We start from the raw sequence: 24,916 nt of genomic DNA, 5'->3' as shown, positions 1-24,916 counted from the left end.
CACTGTATGTCGTCACAGACTAATGAGTTTGGCTCTCATTTACACACTCAATTATTTTCTGGCATCTCACTACAGTCGATCCCATTATTTCCTATATAATTGACCAACTTCAACAGCTGTAGCTCTTCTTTCTCATGCAGCATGTTCTATATTTACAGGGGGATCACAGTTACCAGTCTTAAAATAATTCCACATAATGTACAGTTTAAGTTTGACAAGGCTTAAGATGCTTTGCCCTGCAGCCAGTACAAGTTTGATTTAAAAAGTACTGTACAGTAATTAGATTTAACCAACAGAATTACTTAAAGTGCCACACACATTGACTGGTAGAGCTTTTACTGCAATAGATTAGACTCATTACTTAGAGACTGAAAAGCAGTTAGAGATTCATTTACCTGTGGTACTAGAAAATAGCATATTTAGTTCTGATTATGGCAGTGAATAAGACACGCAGGTAGAAGTCCTGCATGTCCAGCCGTGTCAGATGCCATCCTAGATTAAAAGGAATAGAACAGGTCCTATTTGAATCTCAGTTAGTGACCAGCTTGCGAAGTCCTCCTAGGAGAACCTGGAATGTCTTGTCTTGGAAATCCTTGGACCCTAACAGCTTGAAATAGCAACATTTCAAGACAGCAATGAACAATTCAGGAAGGGTTTCTCATGGATATTTGAAATTAAATACTAATATGTTTTCATATACTGCAAAACTTATCTCCAAGAACAAGTAGGTGGGCAAAAATAAGCGCTGACTTGTTTAGCATAAGAGGTCTGAAATTCTGACAGCCAAGAAGCACTTCCTTGTTGGGCCACAGATGTCACGAATGGTCTTCACTGAATCAAAGGAGAAAGCAGGAGTGGAAAGGAAAGACAGCATTTGCCTGCCTTCGGCCATGCTGTGCTGTACCGCATATCCGTACGAAAGGCAAAGCCATCAGGAAAGCATGCTTTACAAACCCAACCCTTGGTACGCTGCACTACATGCACACAGAAGGGTAGCATTCCCCCAAACCCCTCACTTCTACCCTTAGTATAAGCCACAGAAGCAAGACTCTACAGCAACAGAAGACTCTTTTCATGGTTTCTTGGCATCATGCTGTGAATTTACAAGGACAACAACTTGTATAATACAGCTTTTTGTAATGGAATTGTAGGGCTTTGTGGATATTGTTTTCACATTGGGCATATTCATGATGGCTTGGAATTTCAGACATTTGTAAGTATTTTCTTTTGCATCAGTAGGACAAACAAAAAACGAGTAAAAAAGCTGCTTCCTGTGAGGAGGTAAAAGGCTCTGCCTTTTAGTTATTGCTCTCTTAACAGCTGTCCATTGTCACAGTGACAGCTGCAAAGGAAAACCTGCTAGCACTCAGGACATTTTCCTCCAGCGTATTTTATAAAGGATAACACACTAGCCAAATGTCTCCATAAGTTTTCACAGGCAGGTGCCCATCAATACTGATGACAGCTGAAGAGATAAATAGACAGACATCTATCTACAGATATCACTAGTTGAAGCATCATTAAATTGAGTTTATATAATCCATGGGGAAAGGGAAGAGAGAAAAGGCAAGGTTCCACCTCAAGACCTGCACACTGCACTTCAGTTTGATTTCTCATTCCCATTTTACACCGCTAGATACCTCAGGTTCCCACCTTAAATAAATAAAAGAAAGGTGATGCTGCAGGTCACTACGGATCTTGCACACAAAAACCTGCATTGACCAATTTTGGATGGTAAACAGAAAAAACTATGGTATTACAGGAAGAGCTTCCGCATTATAACTCCCAGTTGAGTAGCCTGATTTATGCTCCTTTAGCAAAGTACCATCTTTTTATTATTATTTTAATATTATATTTAATACCTACAATATTATTTAATACCAAGGGAGAAATCCATCCATCCTCAAATAGAACATCTGCATGACACCCTATCTATCTTCTCCTGAATCAGAATTAAGCATTAGGCTCAAAAAACTGCCTCCACCGCATTCATTTGGTCTTTGGGTTCTACTCTGATGGATTAGCGATTTAACTGTTGTAACTCACAATCAAAGAAAGATAATTTTAATCCAGCTATGAAAGCCTGAGCTCTTGAGCTCACACGTGTTCCCTGTGTGCAGTTCTGAAGCTTCACCTGTGCCACTGCCCCTGCAGACCTGGCAGGGCACCCTGCTGCACAAAGTTCGCCAGGCCAGGAAGGCTACGCAGTGCCCTAAGGCAGCATTCTCTCATCAGGACACGGATGCACTGCAGTCAGGGCCTTGAGCTGGCTCCTCTCTCAGCTGTGCACACCGACAGTGGAAGGCAGGCAGATGGGTGGAAGAAGACAGCACCAGTGGGACACAAAGGTGAGAAAGAAAGGCAACTTCTCCTCCAGCAGGGAACAGCCCAACATCCACCATTTAAGTTCCAGGTTTCCCATTTCCTCAGATTATTTTCAGCTAACTATTCAATTATTTAATATGGCGAATGAACCTAATTAAGGTCTATGACATGACCTGAACTATGCTGTGTTCTATACCCCAACAGTGAACGCAGATCATGGCTGGCTTTTTCCCTCCCCTAATTAACAGGGGTGAAACTACAAAATCCAAGTTAACCTCAGCTAAGGTCCCCTCCTGGGAGGGGTTCATCAACAGCTGTACAACAAAATACAATACTGCTCAGTTAAGTTTCTGAACTGGTCCCACACAGACCAGAGAATTAAATCCGCTGAGTCCTGTCTACCGCTTGGGCTCTTGGTGTTACTGACTACCTGTTAGCACCCTGGAGAAGCCTCCAAACTTACCATAGAAGGAAGGAAGCAGGATACTGTTATCACCAGCACAGATAGCACAGAATTACAGTCTGGTTACTAACTGATAATTTGAGCAAAAAAAAGAACCCCAAGAGTTTCAGCCAAATTGTACATAGCATGAACAGGTTTCATACAGATTATACATTACTGCTCCTCACTTTCACAAAAGGACACATCTTAATCCACCATGGAAGTGGCTAAGAAGTATTTATTACAGCTTTTCCCCTCAAGCTTCCCACTGATAAGGCTAAACAAACACTAACAAGCTCAGAAGAGAAGTCTTTGATATATTTCTACTAAATTAGCAGAAAGAACATTTTGTCCGGGAAAAAAAAAAAAAAAAAAAAAAAGAGAACACTACAATTTGCTATTATTTTCATTTAGCAGGTTATCTGTTCTAGATTATGTTACCTCCTTGAAAAGCTGGAAACGTACTTGGAACCTCACACCTAGGAAACAAAGCCAGGCACAGCACCAACACCGAACCTCTGCCGTCTGTGGCAACAGCCGTGTAGGGAGCTGATGCTGACAGCACATGTAAGCTGTGTCCAATACATCTGTGATGGGATTTAATAGATCTAAGAAAAAAAGTTTTGGAGACCAAGTATTAGCTGTTTTGTGAATACAAGTCAAGCCTACATCAAAACAGACTCCATAGATTTTGTACAATTTAGTTTCAACAGAAGCAGCCCAACAATACTTCTTGAAATTGTACAGAAGGCAGGCAGCAACTTACTGGGAGAGCTCTGATCAGCACATGTGATTTGGGTCGAAGGGCCCGTTAAGGTCTGACCCATTAAAACCTCATATACTTGACAAAGAAGACACTTTCAACTTTCAAGAACAAAGTCAGGGGAATCTGAGCCTGGTCTCACAAGCACCTTTTCCTGTGAGGTGCATTCGGTGGCATTCTCGGCACAGCCCATTTAACCCCAGCCCTCTTCTCTTCACCTCTTACCCTGAAGCCAAGATGTTGGAATACCAAACACAGTGACATCCAATCTACACTTTGCTTAGGACCCCCAAGACAAAATACCTTCCAAGATCCTTACAGAACACAATTTTCTTGGATAACCACTGATATGAGGACTTGAACTCTTTCTTGAAGCTTTGTAAAACTGTCCAACAATCCAAATGGGTTCCTGATTTCTGTAATCCAAGTTGTTTTAGTTCTACCTGGGAATGCCCCAGTCCTACCTCTCCCAAAAATTATTCTAGAAACTAAGTATTTTATTTGACTCTTGGAACGTCTTCAATAAAAGCAATCTATTTGAAAACTTAGTTCTGCCTAGTGCTCAAAAAGACAAGTTTACAAGCAAGTTTTAACACGACACTGAACTACCACCTTTAAACACACACATCCAATAAAACAAGTGTACTCAAGTGTAATCCAAAACAGATAAACAGATTTATTTATGAAGTTTATAATAGGCAGATTGCTTAAACTGTCCTTGAGGCCAGTCTCATCAATAAACTAGGAACTAGTTTAAACTGGTATTTGACACATGAGATAGCGTCAAATATAAAGACAAAAAAAAATTAATAATGCAAGAAGCAGGAAGAAACAAGTGCCTTTGCTTTGTATTGCTTTAAGAAGAGGCAGGGGGAGAGAAGTAGGAGGGAGAGGAAAAAGACAAAATCAAAAGCTAACAGCTCTCTGCCATCTCTCTTCCTGACCTATTTCTAAAGCTTTAAAATATCATTGAGCACATGGTGACAAAATTTGAAAACAGTTTCGTCATAATGATTGATGATTACCCTGATTATTAAAATACTGAAGACGGTATCAAAAAAATCTTAGAGTGGTCCAATGCTCAGTACCTGGCACTAGACTGAACAGCCTTTAGCATAATCTTTGTATTCACCAAACCCAGAATTCAACAACAGTAGAGCAGCTGCTCAGTGCCTGGTCTGCAGAATTCAATGAACGACAAAAGGTTACCTTAATTCAATGAGATAATCAGCACACATTTACCCACTACCAAGAGTTTTCCAACCATCTGCAAGGCGGCAGAGCTAACAGCCTATAAAACAACTGGTAGCATGCTGACAAGTCCTCACGTCCCTCATGTCAATGAAAATTTATCTCTTAGCAACAGCTAAAAAGAAGCTGAACTTACAGAAGTGCTCTAGAGGCATCACGAGCCAACAATTTCTTCGTAAGTGATTTTGATTGCCAGCGATCTCCAAACAGATGTCTGCTCTAATTGGTAAAATCTACTAAATATATACTTTAGAAATAAAAGTGAAGTTGTCATGGCTTAAGAAAGCAAAAAAAAAAAAACAATGGGAGTCATAGCAATGTATGTAGAAGACAAAAGTTAACTTATTTAAAGCTGCTGGCCTTGCAATGGTATCAGTAACATGAAGTAAACAGAATGCTTGTGTTCTGCAGAGAGGAGAGATATTACTCTTAAGGCTGCTGCCGGAAATTGAAAGGTAATACGCAAGTCAGCTAAAAACTAAGATAAGTATTTTTGAAAGGAGAAGACAAATAAAAGATTCAAGGTTAAAACCACTTTAGCCACTCTAACTATTTTAGGATTCCCCCACCTGCTACATCGGCATGAGAAGATGACTGTTGTTCTCATATTAAGCACACTAAGACATTTGTATCTTAACTAATTCTATGTCAAAAAAAAAGAAAAAAAAACATGAAGTTTTAAGGCATCATGCTTTAGAAGTAAAGTCCATACAACGCTTAAAAAAAAAAAAAAGAAAAAAAGGAAACAAAATGAACCACTTCTTTCAGCAAAACCCACTTGCTATACCAAAATACAAGGCAATTTAGAATGTTACTACCCCACAGATCAGCAAAGGGAAAACGCTTACTCTCAGCTGTCTGTTACTTTAGCAGCTCTACCCCTAGAAACTGAATCCTTCAGAGGTCTCTTCAAAATACATCCACACACAGCATTAAGCAAGAAACAATATGACCCATTAAGATTCAGTTTCACATTTGCAGACTGTAGGCAGTTCTGTTTGGAGCTCCATGAAGAAGACTGAATATGGCATGGTCACATCACGAAGCCCTAACACCTGACTCCTTTTCCCCATTAAGAAGAACAGAGCTGCCAGCTGCCAAATACATTTTCCTCAAGTACAGTCAACTGTAACAGGTTTATTAACAAAATCAGGTAAATTGTTTTTATGTCCTATCTAAGCCTAGAAGTTACCTATCCTCCGTAACAGGTTGAAGCTGCCCATCAAACATGTTGGAAGTGTTACTTAAGAAGGCAGAGTTATCGATGAGAAAGGAACCAAACCAACTCCAGTACAGCCCTTTCCCACCACTCAGATTTTCAAAGATATAAAATTCCATCTTGCCAGCCCTGGGCAGAACAGCAGCATCAGTCATTTCCGTAAGTGTGCAGACAAACCTAAGGTCCAATCTTGAATTCAGAGGTGTGTGGGAAGCTGGACACATGGGAAGACTTCTCCAGCAGTTTATTATTTTAAATAAGACGTTCCCACCATCTCCCATGTTCTTATCTAGAAAGACTTCCGAAACTTTCTACTGAAAGAGTTGAAAACATGCCCCCAAGACAACCACCAGCTACTCATCTGTTGTTAAATAAAACACACACAAGCATTAAGGTAAAATAACTGCCCATCTTCACATGAACTGGGAGGGCAAAGCCCAGAACACTACTCGTGTTTACCAGATGCTTTTCAGTGGATGTGAAGCAGGAGGATTAACCTAAGTCAGGATTTCTCTTAAGAGCTATCGTGTTGCATGTTCTATCCAGTGTAAAACATTTGACTTTTAATCAAAAGAGAGTAACATTAAACACAGACAGCAAGAGGAGGAATTACTGGCCTACAATGGAAGCTGTCACCTTCAAAAATGTCTTAGTTGAAAATTTGCTTTAGGAACATGTAGAAGCATTGAGAAACAGAAGTACCAGCAATTTCCTCCTCAAGATGTACGGCTGACAAGCACAGAGTGACCCAGCATGAAGAATCCTTTCAAATGGCCACAGAAGAACAAGTCCCTGGTTTCTAAGCCAGCGTGCAGGCGAATCCTTGCTCGTGCAGTTAAACATATGCACTCACCCGCACAGGAACAGACCGCTCCACATGCGTGCAGCACATGCTGCTATCTAACTTGACAATCAAACCTGATGACTGGCTTTCTTTACTCTCTTCTTGGCTGACTTATCTACAGCTTTCAGAACTTTAGAAAGCGTGTGTAGCATCTATACGAAAGCTTGTTTTGCTAAATCAGCAGAACGTGTTGCCAAGCATGTCAAAATAAATAGGAATTATTTTTACTATGCAGTTTTCCACTATTAAAGCAGCATTCTTTGTAAAATAGTATTAACAATTTTTCTGTGCAATTCAGTTTTCATAATGGGATGAAGATGGAAAGGAAGAGAGCTTCAAAACACAACAGAAATTACCAGGTCAAAAAAAAATGCCTTACTTAAGTAAAACCCCACTGTGTACTACATTAGCTTCCATGTGGATATCTATTATCTGACTGGTATTTAGATGCTTACTTTTAAACAGTATGCTGTCCTCTTCTTCCCCTACAACATTATTAACCCAACTCCTACAGCAGGTTTACTCGTCTTTACAGGACAAAACAGGAGCAACAAAGTAGGAAATCACAGCTGAGTGTGTTTTCAAATTTGGAACAGACGTAAGGGATAGCTCCAGTAGCCTTTGTAAGCAAAGAACTTGTTCAACTAATTCCTAAATTCAGTTACTAAAAGAGATTATTTTGTTCTGAGAATTTCTTTAGGCTTATCAAGCACTGCCTTTTTCATCACCTTTTAACTATGTATTTGTAATAACTGCTTGGCTAACTAATGTTCATTATCCACAAATCCTAAGTGCTCTGGAGAAGCAGCATTATTACAGACACACTCAAGTTATGTCATACTGCTCTAAAATTCTGGGCCAGTACATTACAGCAATACTCATTTCAACTGCAAGTCTGATTTTAAGGAAGAATAATGAGGAAGGTGAAGGAAAAAAAAACAACACTGAATTTGATCCTAGATTCCATTACCAAGAAGTTGCAAACAGAGGCCCTTAAAGCAACTTCAACCCAGAAGGGCCTCAGTGGCAGTGATACCTGGTGCTCTGAATCAGCAATCCAGTATCTACATTTCTAAGGAAGAAAGTGGTTGCAAAGCACTGCCATACACCTCCACTCAGCGGCTGCTAAGCCACACTAGGACAATTCAGGAATTTATTTATATATAATACCAAAAAAAAAAGTCTGCTAATCCTATCAAGCAAGTGAACCTGGCAGGACTGAAGGCTGCATCCCATCTCACAGGGAAGAGCCAGCTTACAAACCTTGAGGGACAGCGAGCATACACAGACTACTTTAAGGTATCAGTGCACCTTACTCTGATCTACTTCTGCAACATCCCACAAGGTGTCTCCTCATGGGAGAAAAGCCTCACTGACCCACACCAGACCTCTGAGCTGTTCTAAACTGATTGTTAACAAGTGAGAAGAAAAAAAAGCACATATTTAAGACCTATTAAACACAGTAAGAGTATTTCAGAAGGAAGAGCTGACCTGCAGTTTGCAAGTAAAGTTGGCTTGTCACTGCCTAAATTCAAGTGTAAAAACACACCCTACAGCAACTCTACTTTAATTCTTATTTTCTTTTCTTACATGGTGAAGTGCTGTACTCCTAGAAGTTCTGTTTTAACCTTGTTACTTGTATACACACCTCCTAACCAGACTATCTATATGAAATGAGCCACAGCCGCCACCAGCATCCGTACCGACGCATTAAAAGAACAAATCCAAATTCAGAATTTCCTACTGCATCATCAGCTGCATGCACTTCCCAGTCCCCTTCACTTCACAGAACCAGAAACGTGAAGTGTGTTGTCCAACCCTCCCTTCTCCAAAGTTTGTCAGCTTAACTCAGTGGGAACTGCAATTCTAAGTCACTTACTTAACACAAGGACCACTCCCAAAAGCAAGTTTCAAAAGTCAGATGCCTAATATAGGACTTCAAGTGCTGCCTAAGGCTCATGAATTTTGGAAGCAGAAAATTAATTTGAGAATTACTTACTTTCACTGTATCTAGCCACTTGAATACTTGAGAATTGCACCAAAACCTCACATTCCTTCTAGCAGTTTAGCAGAGTTAACAGATGTCAATATCAGCACCATTGCCACCTCACAGTCTATTAGTAAGGTTTTCACGTCAAAAATTTTCCTGCTGAGCTTTTAAGTTTTCAGGCTACGTTTTTTAAGCACACTAGACCATTTAATCAAGTTACAGTCATGTTTATCATCCCCAACGTTTATCATTTCCCTAATTGCCAAAACAAGGAAGCCATTTAGCAAGACAATATAGTCTACATGACAACAGAATGTCATGGTACCCCATTAGCATCCAGAAGAAATCCTTCTAGTTAAAAGATTAGTTAGCCTCTTATCAGGTAGACACCAGTGACAGCATGAGATCCGTCAGCCCCGTGGCGCCTGATTTGAAGCACTTGGTCCTCAGAGTTCCACAGCCGTGATCTGAGCCCCAGAAGTGCTGATCCCCTACACTGAAGGACGTAACCTGTCCCTGCTTTGTGCCATGAAGTCCTAGCATCCTGGCCGAAAGAGGACCCAACAATCAAAGGAAACGTGCATCTATCTTTAAACCAAGGAAAACACAGTCCTGGATAAACAGAAGGGAGTTGCCTTTCAAAAGAAGACGCTATCAGGACCATAAATGGGCTCAAATTTGGGGAAAAAATGTTTTTACACCATTTGAGTAATTCTTCTTTTAACAGTAGTTCGTAATTCTTAAAAAAAAAAAAAAAAAAAAAAAAGTAAAAACACTCTTGCCATTTCCAACCATCAAATTGAAGAATAATTGATTAATTACCACTTGATATATATCCAGAGAACTTTCTTAGGAATTATATAAATATAAACACACACAGCTTATATGCATAAAATCTGTCAAGAAATGCCAGACTACCAGGACTGCAAGTTTCCAATATTTTTCATCACCTGTTTTACAACCAAGTTCCTGCAACATGAGGAAGTTACACCAAACACTCATTGCATTCCAACTGCCACAGAATAAAGACCCAAGAGTCAGGACGCACTATTATTGAACACAGAAGAGGAGAGGCACTTAAGATAGTTGAGAATAAAACACTGAGAAAATATCCAAGGTAGGTGGATATTTTCCAACATATTCCTCAAGTCTAAATCAGACTCATCAGCCATTTGTATATTCTACAAGGAACCCTATGAAAGGGGATGAAAAGTAAAACCTCTAGTTTGAGGATCCAGTGTCACTCCCAGCTGAGACAGGAGAGTTTGCGGAAGAGAGGAATGATGAACGACCACAAATGGAACTGCAGAACCACACAGGTTTTCTTTAATTCATTGCTGTCTGTTTCAATCCAAGACTCTCATTGCAGTATATCACATCAAGTAATTGAAGAGAAACTACCACGGGAATCAAATTTTAACAGTCCTTAGGATTAAACAACTTACAATATAAGGCTTGAAACTGCTCCTCGCAGTAAACAAGAACCACGAGCGGTGCACCACGTGAAACTATGTTCCTCAGCTAAACACTGAGTTTGGGGAAAAAGGATGAATAATGTCTTCCCCAAAAGCTGGGTGAGAAACTGCCACCAGATGACCTGTGTGCCGAGCTGGAAGCCAGCCCCCCAGTGTCACCACAAAGATACATCCCAACCTAACTCTGCAAACAGCTGTTTGGAATTCCTATCCCATCACACAGTTCAAGAACTATACAAGCACTTGCCTTGGTTTGATCCAAATTTGCTGCATCTTAAGAGAAAAAAAAAAAAAATATATATACACACACACACACACACACACACTTTAAAAGACCATTATTAATTTACAGTGATATAAGCTGCTTCTCCAGGATAGCAATGACAAGACTTCCATTTTAGTTTTAAATGCTCAAGAGATTGGGTAAGGGATTCTCCAACTTGTGCTAAGCTCCAGAATCTGAAGTGTGAATAGGACCCATTCTGAAGTGTTCACTTGGCTTCTGCAAGCAAGGATTTGGTAGTTTTGGTATCCTAAACTACAGAGACAATAGCACCTAGCAATCATCCTAGAACTTCAAGGACAAGAGCCAAAGGCACTTCCTTTTCCATGAAATTAAGGTGGACACCTTTTAAGTTGAAATAGTGAGATGCACAAACATGAGTTAGTGCTTGTCAAATGACAGCAGTGTTGCAGCAACTAACAACAAATAACATGGTCTTTTGTCACCATGAAGATGTTGCAAGGGTAGAAACACAGGTTGTCTCTGAAGACAACATCCTCCTCAGCTGTAGCACTGCAGCCTCTTGTAGAAATTTACCTACCTGAATGCTGGTACTCAAAATTATCCTGAGGAACAGACTCCATCTAAAGCTACATCCAAAGCTAGGCAGCAGAAATATTCCTTTATGTGTAGATCAGTCAGATACATTGCGTAGCACTTCCTTTCTGCCTAACTTTTCAGTTTCTGCTCCGTGGAAAGCCTACAGGCCAGAGGGAACAAGGTAGAACAAGCAAAGAAACCCCAGCCAGCAGTTGCTTGCCTAGCCACATAAAGGCAGGAAACTGAAGAGCAGAGCAGGGAGGAGCCTGGATGCCAAAAAAGCTCCTCTATAGATTGGACCTTTGCCTAAAAGACAGAAGGAGGAACACCCAGTGTCTGCACTGGCACAAGCTGCATACCAGAAAACTGAAATTCAACCTATGCCAAGTTACAGTTTGAAAAGCTAAATGTACCTAGGCCAGTGAAAACAAAATTAGATAGGAGTTCAGAGTATTAAAAAAAAAAAAAAAAAAAAAGTTTTTGTTTTTGCATGAAGGTCAGCTTAGAAATACAAACTGAAAGTGAAGGAAGGGGGGGGGGGGAGGAGGGTAAGAAGAAAAAGAGTCATGCCAAGAATCAAATGGAAACAATTACTAATGCAGTTGTTCAGCTGTTTAAGGGAGTGTTCAGGACAACCTAGAAAATGCTGCATGCATCAGATTAGCAGCAGTTGCACTGCCTCTTTTGAAGGATCCTTTAGGTAGCAGCTATACAGAACACAGCAGGGATGTTGCAATTGAGATAGACTACACATTCCCACTGTTCTCTGACAACATTAAATAAGTGGTCACTACCTCATCTTTTAAAGCCTTTTTTTCATCTTAAATTATGTTTAAAAGTAAGAAATTAAAGCCCTGTCTACGGACTACAAATGTCTGCTTCCTCAGGTTAACATCTACTCAGCATCCGTGCTCAGGAGATGACCACCTCTTAAGACCCAGTAGGTTTCACCCAGCTCCCGAGCGGCAGAGCCTTCCCAGTGCTCCTCCAAGTGCCCAGGAGAACAAGAAACACGGTGTGTGAAGAGCAGGGGCTGCTCCACAACTGACTCCACTGAAGATAAAATTCACCACCCATTTAAGAACGTGAACCAGAACTTTTGCTGCTGCATTTCCAGACATGTATTTTAGTGTGTCAGAGGCTCATCCAAAAGCTAGGTACCACGAAGCATATTCAAATTCATTTCCCCCTCTGTTCTCACCCCTTCCTACTGCGCTCTCAACTTTTACACTGCATGTTCCAATTAACATACTTCCACAGCCCTTTCCTGAAGATGCTGCATGAGAGAAGGTGTGAAGCATGGGAGAGATGCTATCTATGCAAGATACTCTGAACATAAGGAGGAGCACATAGAGCAGTTAAATTGTTGAAACTAACTATGCACTGCACTACAGCAAAGTGCAAAAGATCAAAACACCAAGCAACAAGTTCTCTTTTTCTGCTTTCCTGTATGCATTGTTTTTTTGTTTGTTTCATTTTTGTTTATTTACAGGAAAGGAGAAACCTTTGAAGCCCTCAACCTAAAGGCTATCACGCTGTTTTCAGCTTGCCTTTGTTGTTATGAAGAGCCCACCTCTGGCTGGAGGCTAGGCTGTTCCTTAACACAAACTTCACGCTTCAAAATAAGCAGCTACTCAAGAGCTTTGATTCACCTTACCCATCTACATCAAGCGAGAGGCTCTCTTAATGTAACCACCAGAATATTCAAGGTAACTGTGGCATCTTTTTTGATCTTCATGCTACTCATTACATTTCCCAGAATGAACTGCCCAGAGGCCGTACAGCCGATGAGTTAGCCACTTCCCAATGCAACCTGTCCTTCTTATAAGCCTTGTGCTTGCATCTCTTCAAGAAGTGAAAAAGCAACCCGCAGAGACAGGAGGGAATGGAAAGGGGTGGAGGAACAGATAACTGAAACAGCTGTACTGTGTGCTTCTGCTTCCTGTAACAGCGAGCAGACACACCTTTGCCCAAACCCAGTAGTCAAGATAACACTTGAAAGAAATACTGTTTCTAAACAAATCCTTCATTCCAGGCCAATGGCAACAGGACGAAACATGGTGATACAAGCTAATGCTGCTGTAACTAACTGCAGCTCCTTCCATTTGCACTGAACCAAGACATCCACTCGCGCTGGATCACCCACTCAGCGGGGAGGCAAGAAAAGCAGCGCGGTATCATCACCGAGAGGAAAATTTAGCACCTCCCGCTCCCTGTTCCACATACGTGCTTCATCTCACACAAAACACCCAACACCCCCAGCATACAGTCATGGCTCCAGCTCCACAAAACTAACTTTTTTTTAAAACAGTGGCACTGTAATACAGCAGTACCATCTCCTCCGTGTACTAGGCATGTTAATGGCTCGGAGGGGGAAGGAAGGGGTGCATCTGTGTGAAAAGCCACCAGCACATCCCCCCGCCTGCCCCTCAAACACTGCTGGTTCACCTCATACACAGGAAGAAAGGATCAGAGTTGGCACGTGGTACTGCAAGTGTGAAAGTTCAGGTTGCCAAAGGGGGAGCTCTGAAAAGATGCAGACTTGTAATGCAATAAATCTTTAACATCTCATCAAGATGAGAGGTCATTTTTTTTTTAATTTTTTTTTTTAAACTTGTGTATAGTTAAGAAGCTTCAACAGTCATCTGTCTATGCAGTTTTCTACAACCCCTCCTGTTCTTTCTTCTCCTCAAGGTAAGTTGACAGAAAATATACTTGAACTTCACCTCTACTCTTCGCAAAAAAAAAAAAAAAAAAAAAAAAAAAAAAAAAAAAGAGGCCATCCCAAAAACCCGTGTGTGCACTCAGCTTTTGCTGGAGCTAACTACATAAACAGTCAAACAATGAAGCTTTAAAATACACTCATCTCTTTCAAGCCCAGCCATTCATTTGAGATGCCAATTGATTACTCAATTTTTGACAATAAAATATAACCATGGCATATAACCAGTACTGCCACCTAAACTCTTCCAATTAAAATGGCCAAGTAGTTTTCCTGCAGCATTGCTCTGCTCATTCGTACATGACCATTAACATCAAATGAACATGCAGTCACATCGCAGTAACAAGCCTGCTTATAGAATTAGTTGCAGAACCATCCCTTCTTTAGTGTTTTTAAAGCCACATAGCTTGGGGATCAGGAAACACCCTGTGTTTGAACAAAGTCTACACGCATTTGCCCAGTAACCTGGGCCACAACTAGTACAGCTGAGCACAGCACGAGATGATGTGCACTGCACGGATACACAACGACTGCTTTGCCAACCTCACGTCAGAAGTATTTTTATGTCGGGAAGAAGTGTATGTCGAACAGTTTTTAAACACGCAAGTCACACTGCTAATTTTGAGGCACCCAAATCAAAAGCTTTTTTCTTGCCAAAGCAGTTGCTAGATAACAGATTTGTTTGGCTAACTTCTGAAAGACAGATTTATCCCTGTACCAGCATTTTAGTACGGCAATGACGGCTTTTTCAGCACCATGACCCAACTAACATTTCTAGCAATGGATGCCAGTCCCAGTGCGTAGCCTACCACAGAAGTTGTTTTCTGTTTTTTTTTTTGTTTTTTTTTTTTATTTCCCCAGAATTCACATGAAGCATCACAGCATTGAACTGTTGTGATAGCTCTGTACTTCAGACTTCACATTTTTCATGCCAATGCAATACCAGAATTACAGAAGACTCTCTGAAAGTACTTATACAATAGGAAGCTTTGTCACTACAAGTAATTAAATCCTTACAGTATATGGCTACAGAAGTAATTGCACAGTAAGCAACCCTTCTAAGTTCACATTCTGATTATTGAGCATGATTCTCCACGCATCCTTCAAACAGCCACAAAGTCCAACTTGATAGGAACAGACAGAAATCCACATGTAAGACCAACCATATTTAGAGAAATTCACAGAAGTCAGCCTCCAAGTACCAACATTCCTTGTGTCACCCTCTGGCAGTTCCATGAACAACTCTTTGAAATTTAACTCAGTATTTTTTTTTTCTTTTTCAAGCAAGCACTCTCTTCTCTATGCCCTTTAGTGACTTAAGATCAGCTGAAAGAAAAAGATGAGTAAAAATCACCTTAAAAAAAACAAACAACATAGTCTAGTATCTAGAAATAGATGCTAATGGCATCTCTACAATAACAAAGTTGTCTGGCATATTCCATGCCAAAAAAGAACTGTCTCCAACTTTACCATTATGAAGTTTAAAAAAAACACAGAGATTCCATTTTATATAACCCAACTGAAGTACAAGTTGCTTCTTTCCAAGCACACTGGAAACTCAAAATATGTTTCACCACACTAAATCAGGAACGATCAAAGAATACCTACAGACATGTCTTGGATGCTAGCCTTTTGTAAACAAAACACCAACTGACATCCCCCAAACGTTCTCCCTCAAGGCTTCAACACTGTGAGTAACTAACCTGAAATGAAGGTCCAAATAATCAAAAAAAAAAAAAAGCACACATCTAACAAGTCCAAGGAAAATGAAGATAGGAAGAGGATTCTCAAGTTTACCCCTATTTGTCAGTCTGACAGCACTTATATTCCTAGAATATTTACATTGGCTCCAGTTCCTATTGCTATTAACTACAGTTTTAAAGCTAAGTGAACTATCTACATACAGATATCTTAAAAAAAAAAAAAAAAAGACTAAGTATCTTAAATACCACGAGTTCCACTGGTAGTACTTCTGCTAGCGTTAGAACCACAAGAAAAATCATGTCCACGCATGAAGTGAAGGTAAGAATGCCACAACCAAACCAGATAGCAGCTATCTGCATCAGTCCACCAGACAAGACAGAACAACTTCACACCCAGAAGAGAGCAAACAGCTGCACTCCTCCCTGCTGCTGTTTACCCACTGAAAAGCCAAAAAACAAACTACTCAACACAGAACGGCAGGGAGCTAAGTAAACGTGCCTTATCAGACCTGAACCTGCACGGATTTTCAGCATGCACCCTTGCTTACATGCATTTAAAAGGCTAAACAAAGAACAAGACAGATCATTACTTCTGCATTACCACATTTGCTTTCATTTTTTCAGCCTTACCTGGTCTTTTTCATGGGGTAGAAGGCTGACAGGTGGAAGAGAAGCTGGGAAAGCACTGGGATATTTTGGAGGTCCTTTGCTTTCCAAACCACCATAATTCACTCTATACTGAGGTCCATCCTTCAGTAATCTCCCATTGTTCACAGCACGTTTGGCCCCCAGACGCAATCTCTGCTGAAAAGCAGGATTGTTGAAAATGTTTGCTAGGTCATTTTGACTTCTCAGATACTTCTCGATGTTTTTCAGGGAGGAGCCATTTGGTTCTTGAAGCCCTTCGATTGCTCTTCTCAACAGTTTATTCCAATCCACGTTACGAAGCTCATTACAAGCTCCTCTAGATCCCTTAACGGATTTAGGAATAGTGCCAGGCTTAACAGATGAAAACCGTCCAGGATTATCTGGGTCCTTGTAGGATGCAAGGCCTTTGTTGGTAACTTTAAGAATAGAACCATCTTGAACACTAAGTTCCAGCTGTTCCGAAACAGTCTTCTTATCTAATCCATGGGAAGCACAAACAGCGTGACATATTCTCTCTTCGGATGGCCGTTGCTTTTGCTTTTTAACTTTTTGTATAGCTTCAAGAATCCACTCAGTATAAAGTGGGTTGGCAAGTTTTACCATGGTTGACCAGTAATTGTTTCCAGCCAAGGGTTACCCATAGAGGTTCCTCCTTATCCTTTTAGGAAATTTTTCAGAGGTTGCTCACACCTCAAAGACAAATCAAGGGATTCCACACACTGCTTGGATGCATCTCAAGAAAACCCATCCTGAAGAGTCAGAGAAGACAGGGAAGCATCTGCTGGCTGAAACTTCCAATTACTTGACCAATATGGACAGACAGGAAGGATTCATTCATGGTGACACTCGTACATCCTTACAAAACATTTGTTTCAACCTTTAAAAAGAAAAAGGAGAAGGCAGGGGAGATTACAGTTAATGCCAATGGAGTAACAAGCAGAACACAATCAGACATTTATTCATAGTGTACATACTGCAGTACGCAAAAGATCCCTGAAAAGTTATCCGAAGCATTGGATAATTGCCTCCCCACATCAAAGAGGTCATCAGAAAATCCTTACATTTCCCATGGCATTCAATGGGTTTAGTTCTCCTGAATTCCATCACCCCAACACTTAGCCTACTACTGACTGGTCAGGCAGCTTCCATCCAGCCAAACACCTGAAAATATTCTCAAAAACACGAACTGCCTACAAATTGTTCTTAGACACACTGGAGTAAGAGAATAACTGCATGTGTGGATTATACCTGTACAGTAAAAGCCCCTTAACTGATGGAAGTTATGAACCACAGCCATTTCTGTGCGCTGCCTTGTAAGCACTATGCCCTGTTTTGATTACACAACGGAGAAGAATCAATACTCCAGAATCAGAACGGTGTTACTGGTATTACATCTTTCATTAATATCCAGCTATCCTATAATGCAGAAAGTAATTACTAAGGCACATCTCATTCCAAGGTGTGCAGTTAACAGGCACCTATTTTTGAGAGAGGCTCTCAGGAACATAAATTAGAACAAAGTCACAGGACACGTTTTCACATAAATACACAGTCAGCATGAGAACACATAAGGAGGTCATATCGACAAAACATGTTGCAGTGGTTCAGCTCCAAGAACAATTTTCTTGACTTATTATTGAATATATTGCTCTAACAGAAAATTCAGAGGCTACAAAAACTTCTTTAAGAAATCTGAAAGAACATCTTGATGAGGAATTTATTTCTTCTGCAAGACATTCATTTTTATAAAATGAAAAAAAAAAAAAAACTAAAACAGTGGTCATCTAATGACTAAATATATTAAACAGCTTTTTTTTTTTGGCTGTGAAATATTAGTGACAACTTTTGAACACATAAACAGAGCTGTACAATTACTTTAAATCAAAGTCAAATAGATTCAAAAAGAGAGAAATCTTCATTCTCAGTAAGCGTGCTGTCTCATAAAATAGAAGATTCACCAGTTTCTCAGCAAAATCCAAAGATGAAGTAATCTGAAACTACATTTCTCAAGCCAAGGCAATCAGCCTACAACGAGCAGAAATATCTGTGATTACGTAAGTCTTGGCCCTCATTTATATTCATTTATTCAAGTCACCTTGCATTTCAATCATGTTTAAAACTTGAGTAAATTATGAATAGGAAAAAAAAATGAATTGATACAGTAATCTTTTGTTTTTTAACTTGTTCAAAAGAATTCTCTGTAACTGTGAAGAGAACAATTACCCAAAAAAAGGCTTTTGGTTTCCTATACCTGCTCTCCTCTGCACCCCCCTCAAAAATCTCTTTAAATATAAGGTACAAGATAATAATGTTTCACATATTATTACACCTACACAACAGAATTCGTAACAAAAGAACAGCTGGTAATTGGGGAATGTGAAACTCTTCTATACCCAAATAGTAAAAATATTAATCAATTCATTTAATTAATTTCACATTCTTAAGGTTCAACTGAAGCATAAGCACTTTCAGACTCAAATATACAAGTTCAACTGACTGCCAGAACGAAGACACACTCCTGATAACAACACAGGGCCTGAGCATTTAATGGGCTCTCATACTGAGCCCTGCCACACAGGCTGGATGATGTTTCTTGTTTCCAGTCTGTACTCATGCAAGTTAGGTATTGAGAACATACATACAGCACCAGTAGTAACACAGTAACTTGATCTCTAAACAGGCATTTTAACTTAATCCTCCCTGGACAACATTGTTCAGATTCACCATTTTCGTGTGATTCCAAAGCAACACTGTAGCCGCAAACTACAAAAAAGTATAGGTAATACAAGTTTCCAAGGTATGATGAATCCTTTGAACTCTCTCACAACTCTAACACTGAAAACAATAACACAACAAACAAAGCAGAAGCCTACAGGTAGGGGAGACTGGCACAAATACCTTCATGCTTGGCCCTAAGCTTTGGAAGGCCCTTCTAGCTGCATATAAACAACGCGCCAGTTTCCTAGAAAGCCGGCTCCAAGTTCCAAAGTTCCTTAATTCAGCTGCTCTATGAGTCCTCATGAAGATGGTCAGTACTCAATTCAACGCTGGAAGCTGCGTTTGCTGAGTCAGACATGCTTCCCTCATTTTTCAACCTCCTGCAGCACTGTTATATTGAATTTCATACGAGCAACCACATCACTTCCATTAAATTCCAGAACACACAGTGCAGGTCTGTTCCAGGCGCCCGGACACCGATGCACATTTCGGTATAAATGCCGCAACTTGTGGGTTACAGGAATTTTTATTGGCCAGTGACTGTGGCAAAAGGTGAGCATAAGCCTGTAGCTTCATGTAGAGCCTGCTGCTCAGTACAGGAATTTCACAGCAATACACATTCAGAACTACATTTTTCCTTATTTACTTTAAATTCCCCACGTGTAACACAACCTCCTGCATGCTAGCGCCTACTAAATCAACACTAGTTGAGTGTATCAGCAGGAGCATCGAGTTGCCAACATGGGGCGGGATATTCCAAGAGAAAAGTCAAGGCATTTTCAGTTCACACCTTCCAGCAGAACCTAAGTTTGTTCAGCTTTAGGAAGCGCCGCAAAGCTAACCTAATCCCATTTTGGAATTGTTTTACCCCAACCAGGAGTTTCAGTTGTTCTGCCACTTAGATCACAGACGTACGCAAAGTGCAGCAGCCTGACCTCCACAACCCATACGGCACGGTCTGCCATACATAAATCTCAGCGTAACCTCCTCATAGTAAACATCTTTGCCAGCAAACATCTTTGCCAGCAACATAATCCAGCTCAGTGACCCGGGAGCTCTACGTTAAAGAGGCCTTTCATAAATCAGGTCCTGCTCGGGCAGCTATTGATCCAAGATTAACAACATATAGATCTATACGTACCCATTCACTCGCTACACAGAAATACAGAACAAGCTGCTTCAGAAATGAGCTTTACAAATTGAACGTAAAAAGGCATGGGGAGCTTCCAAATGAAGTTCAGGTTTCTAAGTTCAGGATTTATTCCACCAAAGCTGCCAACAAAGATCACACCTCATTTAATATTTAAATAAATTTTAAAAAGGTGATGTTTACCCAGAGATTTTTGAGGAAATACCGATTTTTAAGAGTGATTATAAGTTAACAGCAGGCACTCATTTCTATTTATTAATTTTCCTCATCTTGTAATTAAATAACCTTTAATCAAGCCCTCAACAGCACCCATCCAATGACAGATGAGGTGGTTCTCCAGACTCTTACATACACAGGACCACTTCCAAGTCTTACACCAAGAATCACGAAGCTCTATGCTATGTCATGTTCCAGCTTCTACACTACACGATATCTTATTTTGAAAGTGGTAACAGTGCATAAAGTTCTGATCATGTTATAATATCCATCAAGTCTGTTAAGAAGTCTGCTACCGAAAAGCTGCAGAACATAAGCATTGGTATGGGGGGCACAATACGTTACTTTTAAAATGAGGAAAGCCATCTCTAGTCTGGGTTTGTCCTTCAACTTAAGTCATAAAGGATCAGATAAATGCCAAGAAGTTGCAAAGTTGCAGCTTGGGATTTAGACTGAAAGCAAATATAAAAACTTACAGCTACTGTACAGCTGGTTCTAATTAAAGAACGCATTGACTGAATCTGTCATTCTTAGGTGTCATCAGTAATCCTATAATCCTGTAATGAGGTCTTTTTTAGGCTGAACTAGGATCTGGAACTATTTCAGAGTGATCCACGTTTTCAAAGCAAGCTGCCTAGTCAGAGAGAATAAAAAAAACACTAATAACAACAAAAATCTGTTACCCACTCCCAAACAGAACTAAGCCAGTTACTACCCAAGTAACCAAAAAGCATTTTATAAAATACTGTCTGATGTCTTTTTCAGACAAATCCATAAAAAATACACTTTGGTTGTCTTAAATGCAAATGCAGGTAAACGCTTTCAAATTGAGGTTAACGCTGCAACCAGAGAAAGAAATAAAAAGGAGAGGGGAGGAAAAACAAAAAAAAAAAGAACAGCAACTCGTGCAACCTGCTGGTGACCTGTGAAGCACAATTTCCTTCTGCTTCCTCCTACCTGCTCCGCACAGATCTAGGAGCAGCAGCAGGCCAGCTCTCTGCTGCAGCATCAGGGTCAGGTAAGGATTGCAGCAGAGGAGAAGGAAGAAGAGGAGCCTGCCATTGCATTCAGCGAGCTCTTTGCCATTTTCCTCTCCTCCGAGCCATTACGACAAACGCTGCGGCTCAACAGCTCTGTCCTCCCACCCCAGCCTCAATCAGCGATGCGCAAAGAGGCAAGATGCTTCAGCATCGCGAAACGCTGTCACCTACACGGAGACGGGGAGGAAGGAGACACGGCCAAGGACTGCCCGCACATGACACCGAGCGCTCCCCACCTCCTGCAGCCAGACAGCGCGTTAAGGACGCGCAGCGGGGCACTGCCACAAGGGAAGGGGCTGAAACTTGCCCGGGCGCTACGCGCAGCCCTCGCAGCCCTCACGCGCAGCCCTCGCACTAAGTTCAGCGCTGCCCCGGGAGCGCTGCGGGGAGCGCGAGCAGCGCACGGGCACCCGGGGCGGCCCCGCCGGCACCGCACCTGCCGGGACCCCGCTCCCCCCACACAGCTCCCGGGCGCTGCCTCCCGACGGGGCGCCGAGGGGCCGGGAGCTCCCGGGGGCAGCGGGACGGAGCCGAGCCCGGGGCCAGGCGGCGCCGCTCGGGGCTGTGTCCCCGCTCCGCAGCCCGCCCCCAGCGGCCGCCCTGCCCCGGCTCCCCCCCAGCCCCCCGCGCCCCGGGGCAGCGCCCGCGGGCCGGGCCGGGCCGGGCCCCCCCCCCGGCGCCGCCACTCACCTCGGCGGGACCGCGGCGGCGGCGGGGGAGCGGGGCGGGGGCGGAGCCTGCTCGGGGCGCCGCAGCGGCTCCCCCTGCTGCCGGCTGCCCGGACCCTGCCGCCCGCCGCCCGCTCCCCCCGCGGCCGGGCCGCGCCGAGGCGGCCGCGCTGCCCCCCCCGCCCCCCGCCCCCGCGGGCCGCTCCTCCCCCCGGCCGCCGCGCCCGGCCGCGCCTCACCTAGGCCGCCATTTTGTTTCGCCCCGTTGTGCCTGACGCGCGGCCGACATGACACTGAGTGCAGCCCAATGGAGGCTCATTAAAACCTCACCTACCCGCCGCGCCCCGCCCACCAACGCCCGCCATTGGGCCGCGCCGCGCACGCCGCGCCGCCAGCATAGGCGGCGGGGAGACGTCAATCCAGCGGGATCGTCCCGCCCAGCAACCGGCCCGGCTCCCCCATTGGAGGGCGGGACGCGTCAATCAGCGGCCACGCCCCTTCCCTCCACGCGCCGCCCCGCCCGCTCCCCAGAAAGGGCGGTGCCGGAGGCCGCCATTGGCCGCCGGCGCCGCCACACAGCCGCCCGGCCCGCCTCCCCGCTGGGCCTCGCTCGCCAGCGATTGGCCGGCGGCCGCGGGCGGAGGAGGGACCTGCCGCGAGCCCGCCCTCCCGTTGGCTGGCGCCGCCGTCCGTCTGGCTCCCCTCCCCCACCCGCCTCCGCCCCACCCGCTCGCGCCGCTGAAGTTAGTTCGGGAGCGAGGCGCCGGCGAGCAGCCGGGCGCGGGGCGTGCGGGCGGGCGCGCAAACACACACACACACACACACACACACACACACACACACACACAGACACCACACACACGCGCGCGCGCACCGCCCGGCGGCCCTCGATACTCAGAGTCACGCGCGCGCCGTGGGGGCCGCCGGCCACGCGGGCGGGCGGGAGCGGCGTGCGCGCAGCGGCAGCAGCCCGAGGTGCCTGGCGCTGGCAGCCGCTTATCGCGCACACGCACGCCCCGCGCCGCCGAGGGAAGGGAAGGGAGGGGAGGGGAGGGGAGATGGGGAGGGGGGGAAACGGGGACGGCGACAATGACTGCCGGCTGCACGCAGGTCCCTGCGAGTTTCGCCATGCGAGGCGCGGGGGCTGCTCTGTCAGCCCGCCCGGCCCGGAACAATCGGCGGGGGGCAGCGGGCAGCACAGCCCCGGCCCCCCCTGCCCGCCCCAGCCATCGCCTCCTGCCGCCGCTCCCCCTCCCCTGCCACACGCAGAGCGTTGCAAGGCATTTACCCAGCGCGAGTGTCTGCAAACACGTGCAGCAGCCTCCAATGCAAAGGGGAAAAAAAAAAAGAAAAAAAAAAAAGTGCCCAGCCTAGTGACAAGCCCCCTGCGCTGCGAGAGGGGAGGGAAAGGGGGTGATTATGGTAAATTGCAGCCTGTCACCCGGCGCACAACCAGCCCCACCGCATGCTCCCTGTTATCCCCCACGCCAACTCCGGGCAGTCTGACCTCGGGTGCCGGTTTCCCCCCTCTGCTCGCAGTGACCTCCTTTCTCTGCCCGTGTGTGTTTCTGCAGCAGCGGTTCCTGCGGAATGTGCTGCCCCTGAAACGCGATCGCGGCTCCTCTCTCTCTCTCTCGCTCGCTCCTTCTCTGTCTCTCGCTCGCTCGCTCTCTCTCCTGGCTGCGAGCGGAGCCAGGAACACAACAACAACACAGCCTCCCCCCACCCCCTTCCCCAAACACACACACACGGAGGGGACCCAGCCAGGAGAGCCAGACGAGCCGGGGAGGGGGTGGAGGGAATCCCCAGCCAGCGGATTGATTGCACCAGTTACCTTCCCTGAGCCCCTTCGCGAGAGGGGGGGGGAAAAAGAAGATGAATACAGAGAGAATACCTTGTCTCCCCTCCTCCTCCTCCTCCTCCGCGGGGCTCCTCTTCTCCCTCCAAAACACTAAAAGGTGGACGGGCAGATCAGACGCAAGCCATCGGCTCGCGGCGGGGGAGGGGGGGCCGCACGAACAATTAGCCTTAATTTCAGAAATTAAACCAGAAACCCAGCCCGCACCTCCAGCCTCCCCGGCGCTGAGCGGCCGCAGATTGCGAGGACTGGTGCTAAGACACAGGACCTGATAACAGCTAATTGAAAGGTTAATCTACATAGGCTGTGACAGAAGAGGTCCCTCCCCACTTTTTTTATCTGCTGTTGGCAAGTGGGAAATTGAGCTCCCCCCACCTTTCTCCCTCAAAAAAAAAAAAAAAATAGGAGAGGGAGAGAAAGGGGGGGGGGGGGGGGGAAGGCAATAAAGTTTGGGGGGAGGCGCGGCCCCGCGGCGGCGGCCGCTGGGGGCTGAGGGACGGGGCGGGAAGGCGGCCTGAGGGGACGCGGCCGCCCGGGGGGCCCCGGCGCCGAGCTCGGGGTGCTGAGGGGCTTTCGGCCACCCTGGGGGGGTTGAAATGTCCCCGATGGAGCACCAACGCTGGCAGATCCTTCCTCGAGGGCCTGGGTGATTCCTCCGTAAGAAGGGAGAGGGTTGTGTCGGGAGGAACCGTAGGTAGACTGTAGGATGAAAGGAAGGTGGACGACTTACAGATGTCCTCCCATCGAGGCTGTTGCAATGAGATGTTATGAGGAAGGTATTTTAAAGGACAAGGTGGCGAAGCAGACGGACTTAAAGCTAGTTTCAGCCTTGTCTTCTTGCCACCTTGAGCCACGCTGCCAAAGGCCATGAAACATGTCAAAGCCTAAAGTACCCAAGACGTTTTTCCCAGTTATTGTTAGCAAATAACACTTCTCACTGAACTATGGGGTGACAAAATACCATAGTGTGGTACCCACCAAGAGAGGTAAAGGTGGTCCTACCTACCTGGGCATCTACTCAACTAATCACCAGCTAGGTGCTAGGGGTGCTCCCCATCCTC

The 24,916-nt window shown here is 44.3% G+C and overlaps 1 protein-coding gene across 9 annotated transcripts in view; it reads right to left on the bottom strand.

Moving 5' to 3' along the window:
• Window positions 1-24,063, bottom strand: part of KAT6B (lysine acetyltransferase 6B) — a 113,241-nt gene extending 89,178 nt beyond the window's left edge. For 3 of the 9 annotated variants that reach the window (XM_082765212.1, XM_082765217.1, XM_082765219.1), the window contains exons 1-2: window positions 22,237-22,322; window positions 16,188-17,082 (exon numbers count right to left, since the gene is read on the bottom strand). In XM_082765212.1, coding sequence (XP_082621338.1) covers window positions 16,188-16,808 — 621 coding nt within the window. In that variant the 5' untranslated portion in view covers window positions 16,809-17,082; window positions 22,237-22,322. Of the gene's footprint in view, window positions 1-15,017; window positions 15,068-16,187; window positions 17,083-21,500; window positions 21,780-22,019; window positions 22,139-22,236; window positions 22,323-23,504; window positions 23,616-23,891 lie in introns of those variants that run through there. The other 6 variants (XM_082765215.1, XM_082765214.1, XM_082765213.1 and 3 more) reach the window with 6 other exon arrangements.
• Window positions 24,064-24,916: the final 853 nt, after the last annotated feature.

This window comes from Aythya marila (assembly GCF_965140915.1).
Source record: "Aythya marila genome assembly, chromosome: 7".
Classification (NCBI taxonomy): Eukaryota; Metazoa; Chordata; class Aves; order Anseriformes; family Anatidae; genus Aythya; species Aythya marila.
The sequence above is the reverse complement of the archived record's forward strand: the minus strand, read 5'-3'. Positions and strand labels throughout refer to the sequence as shown.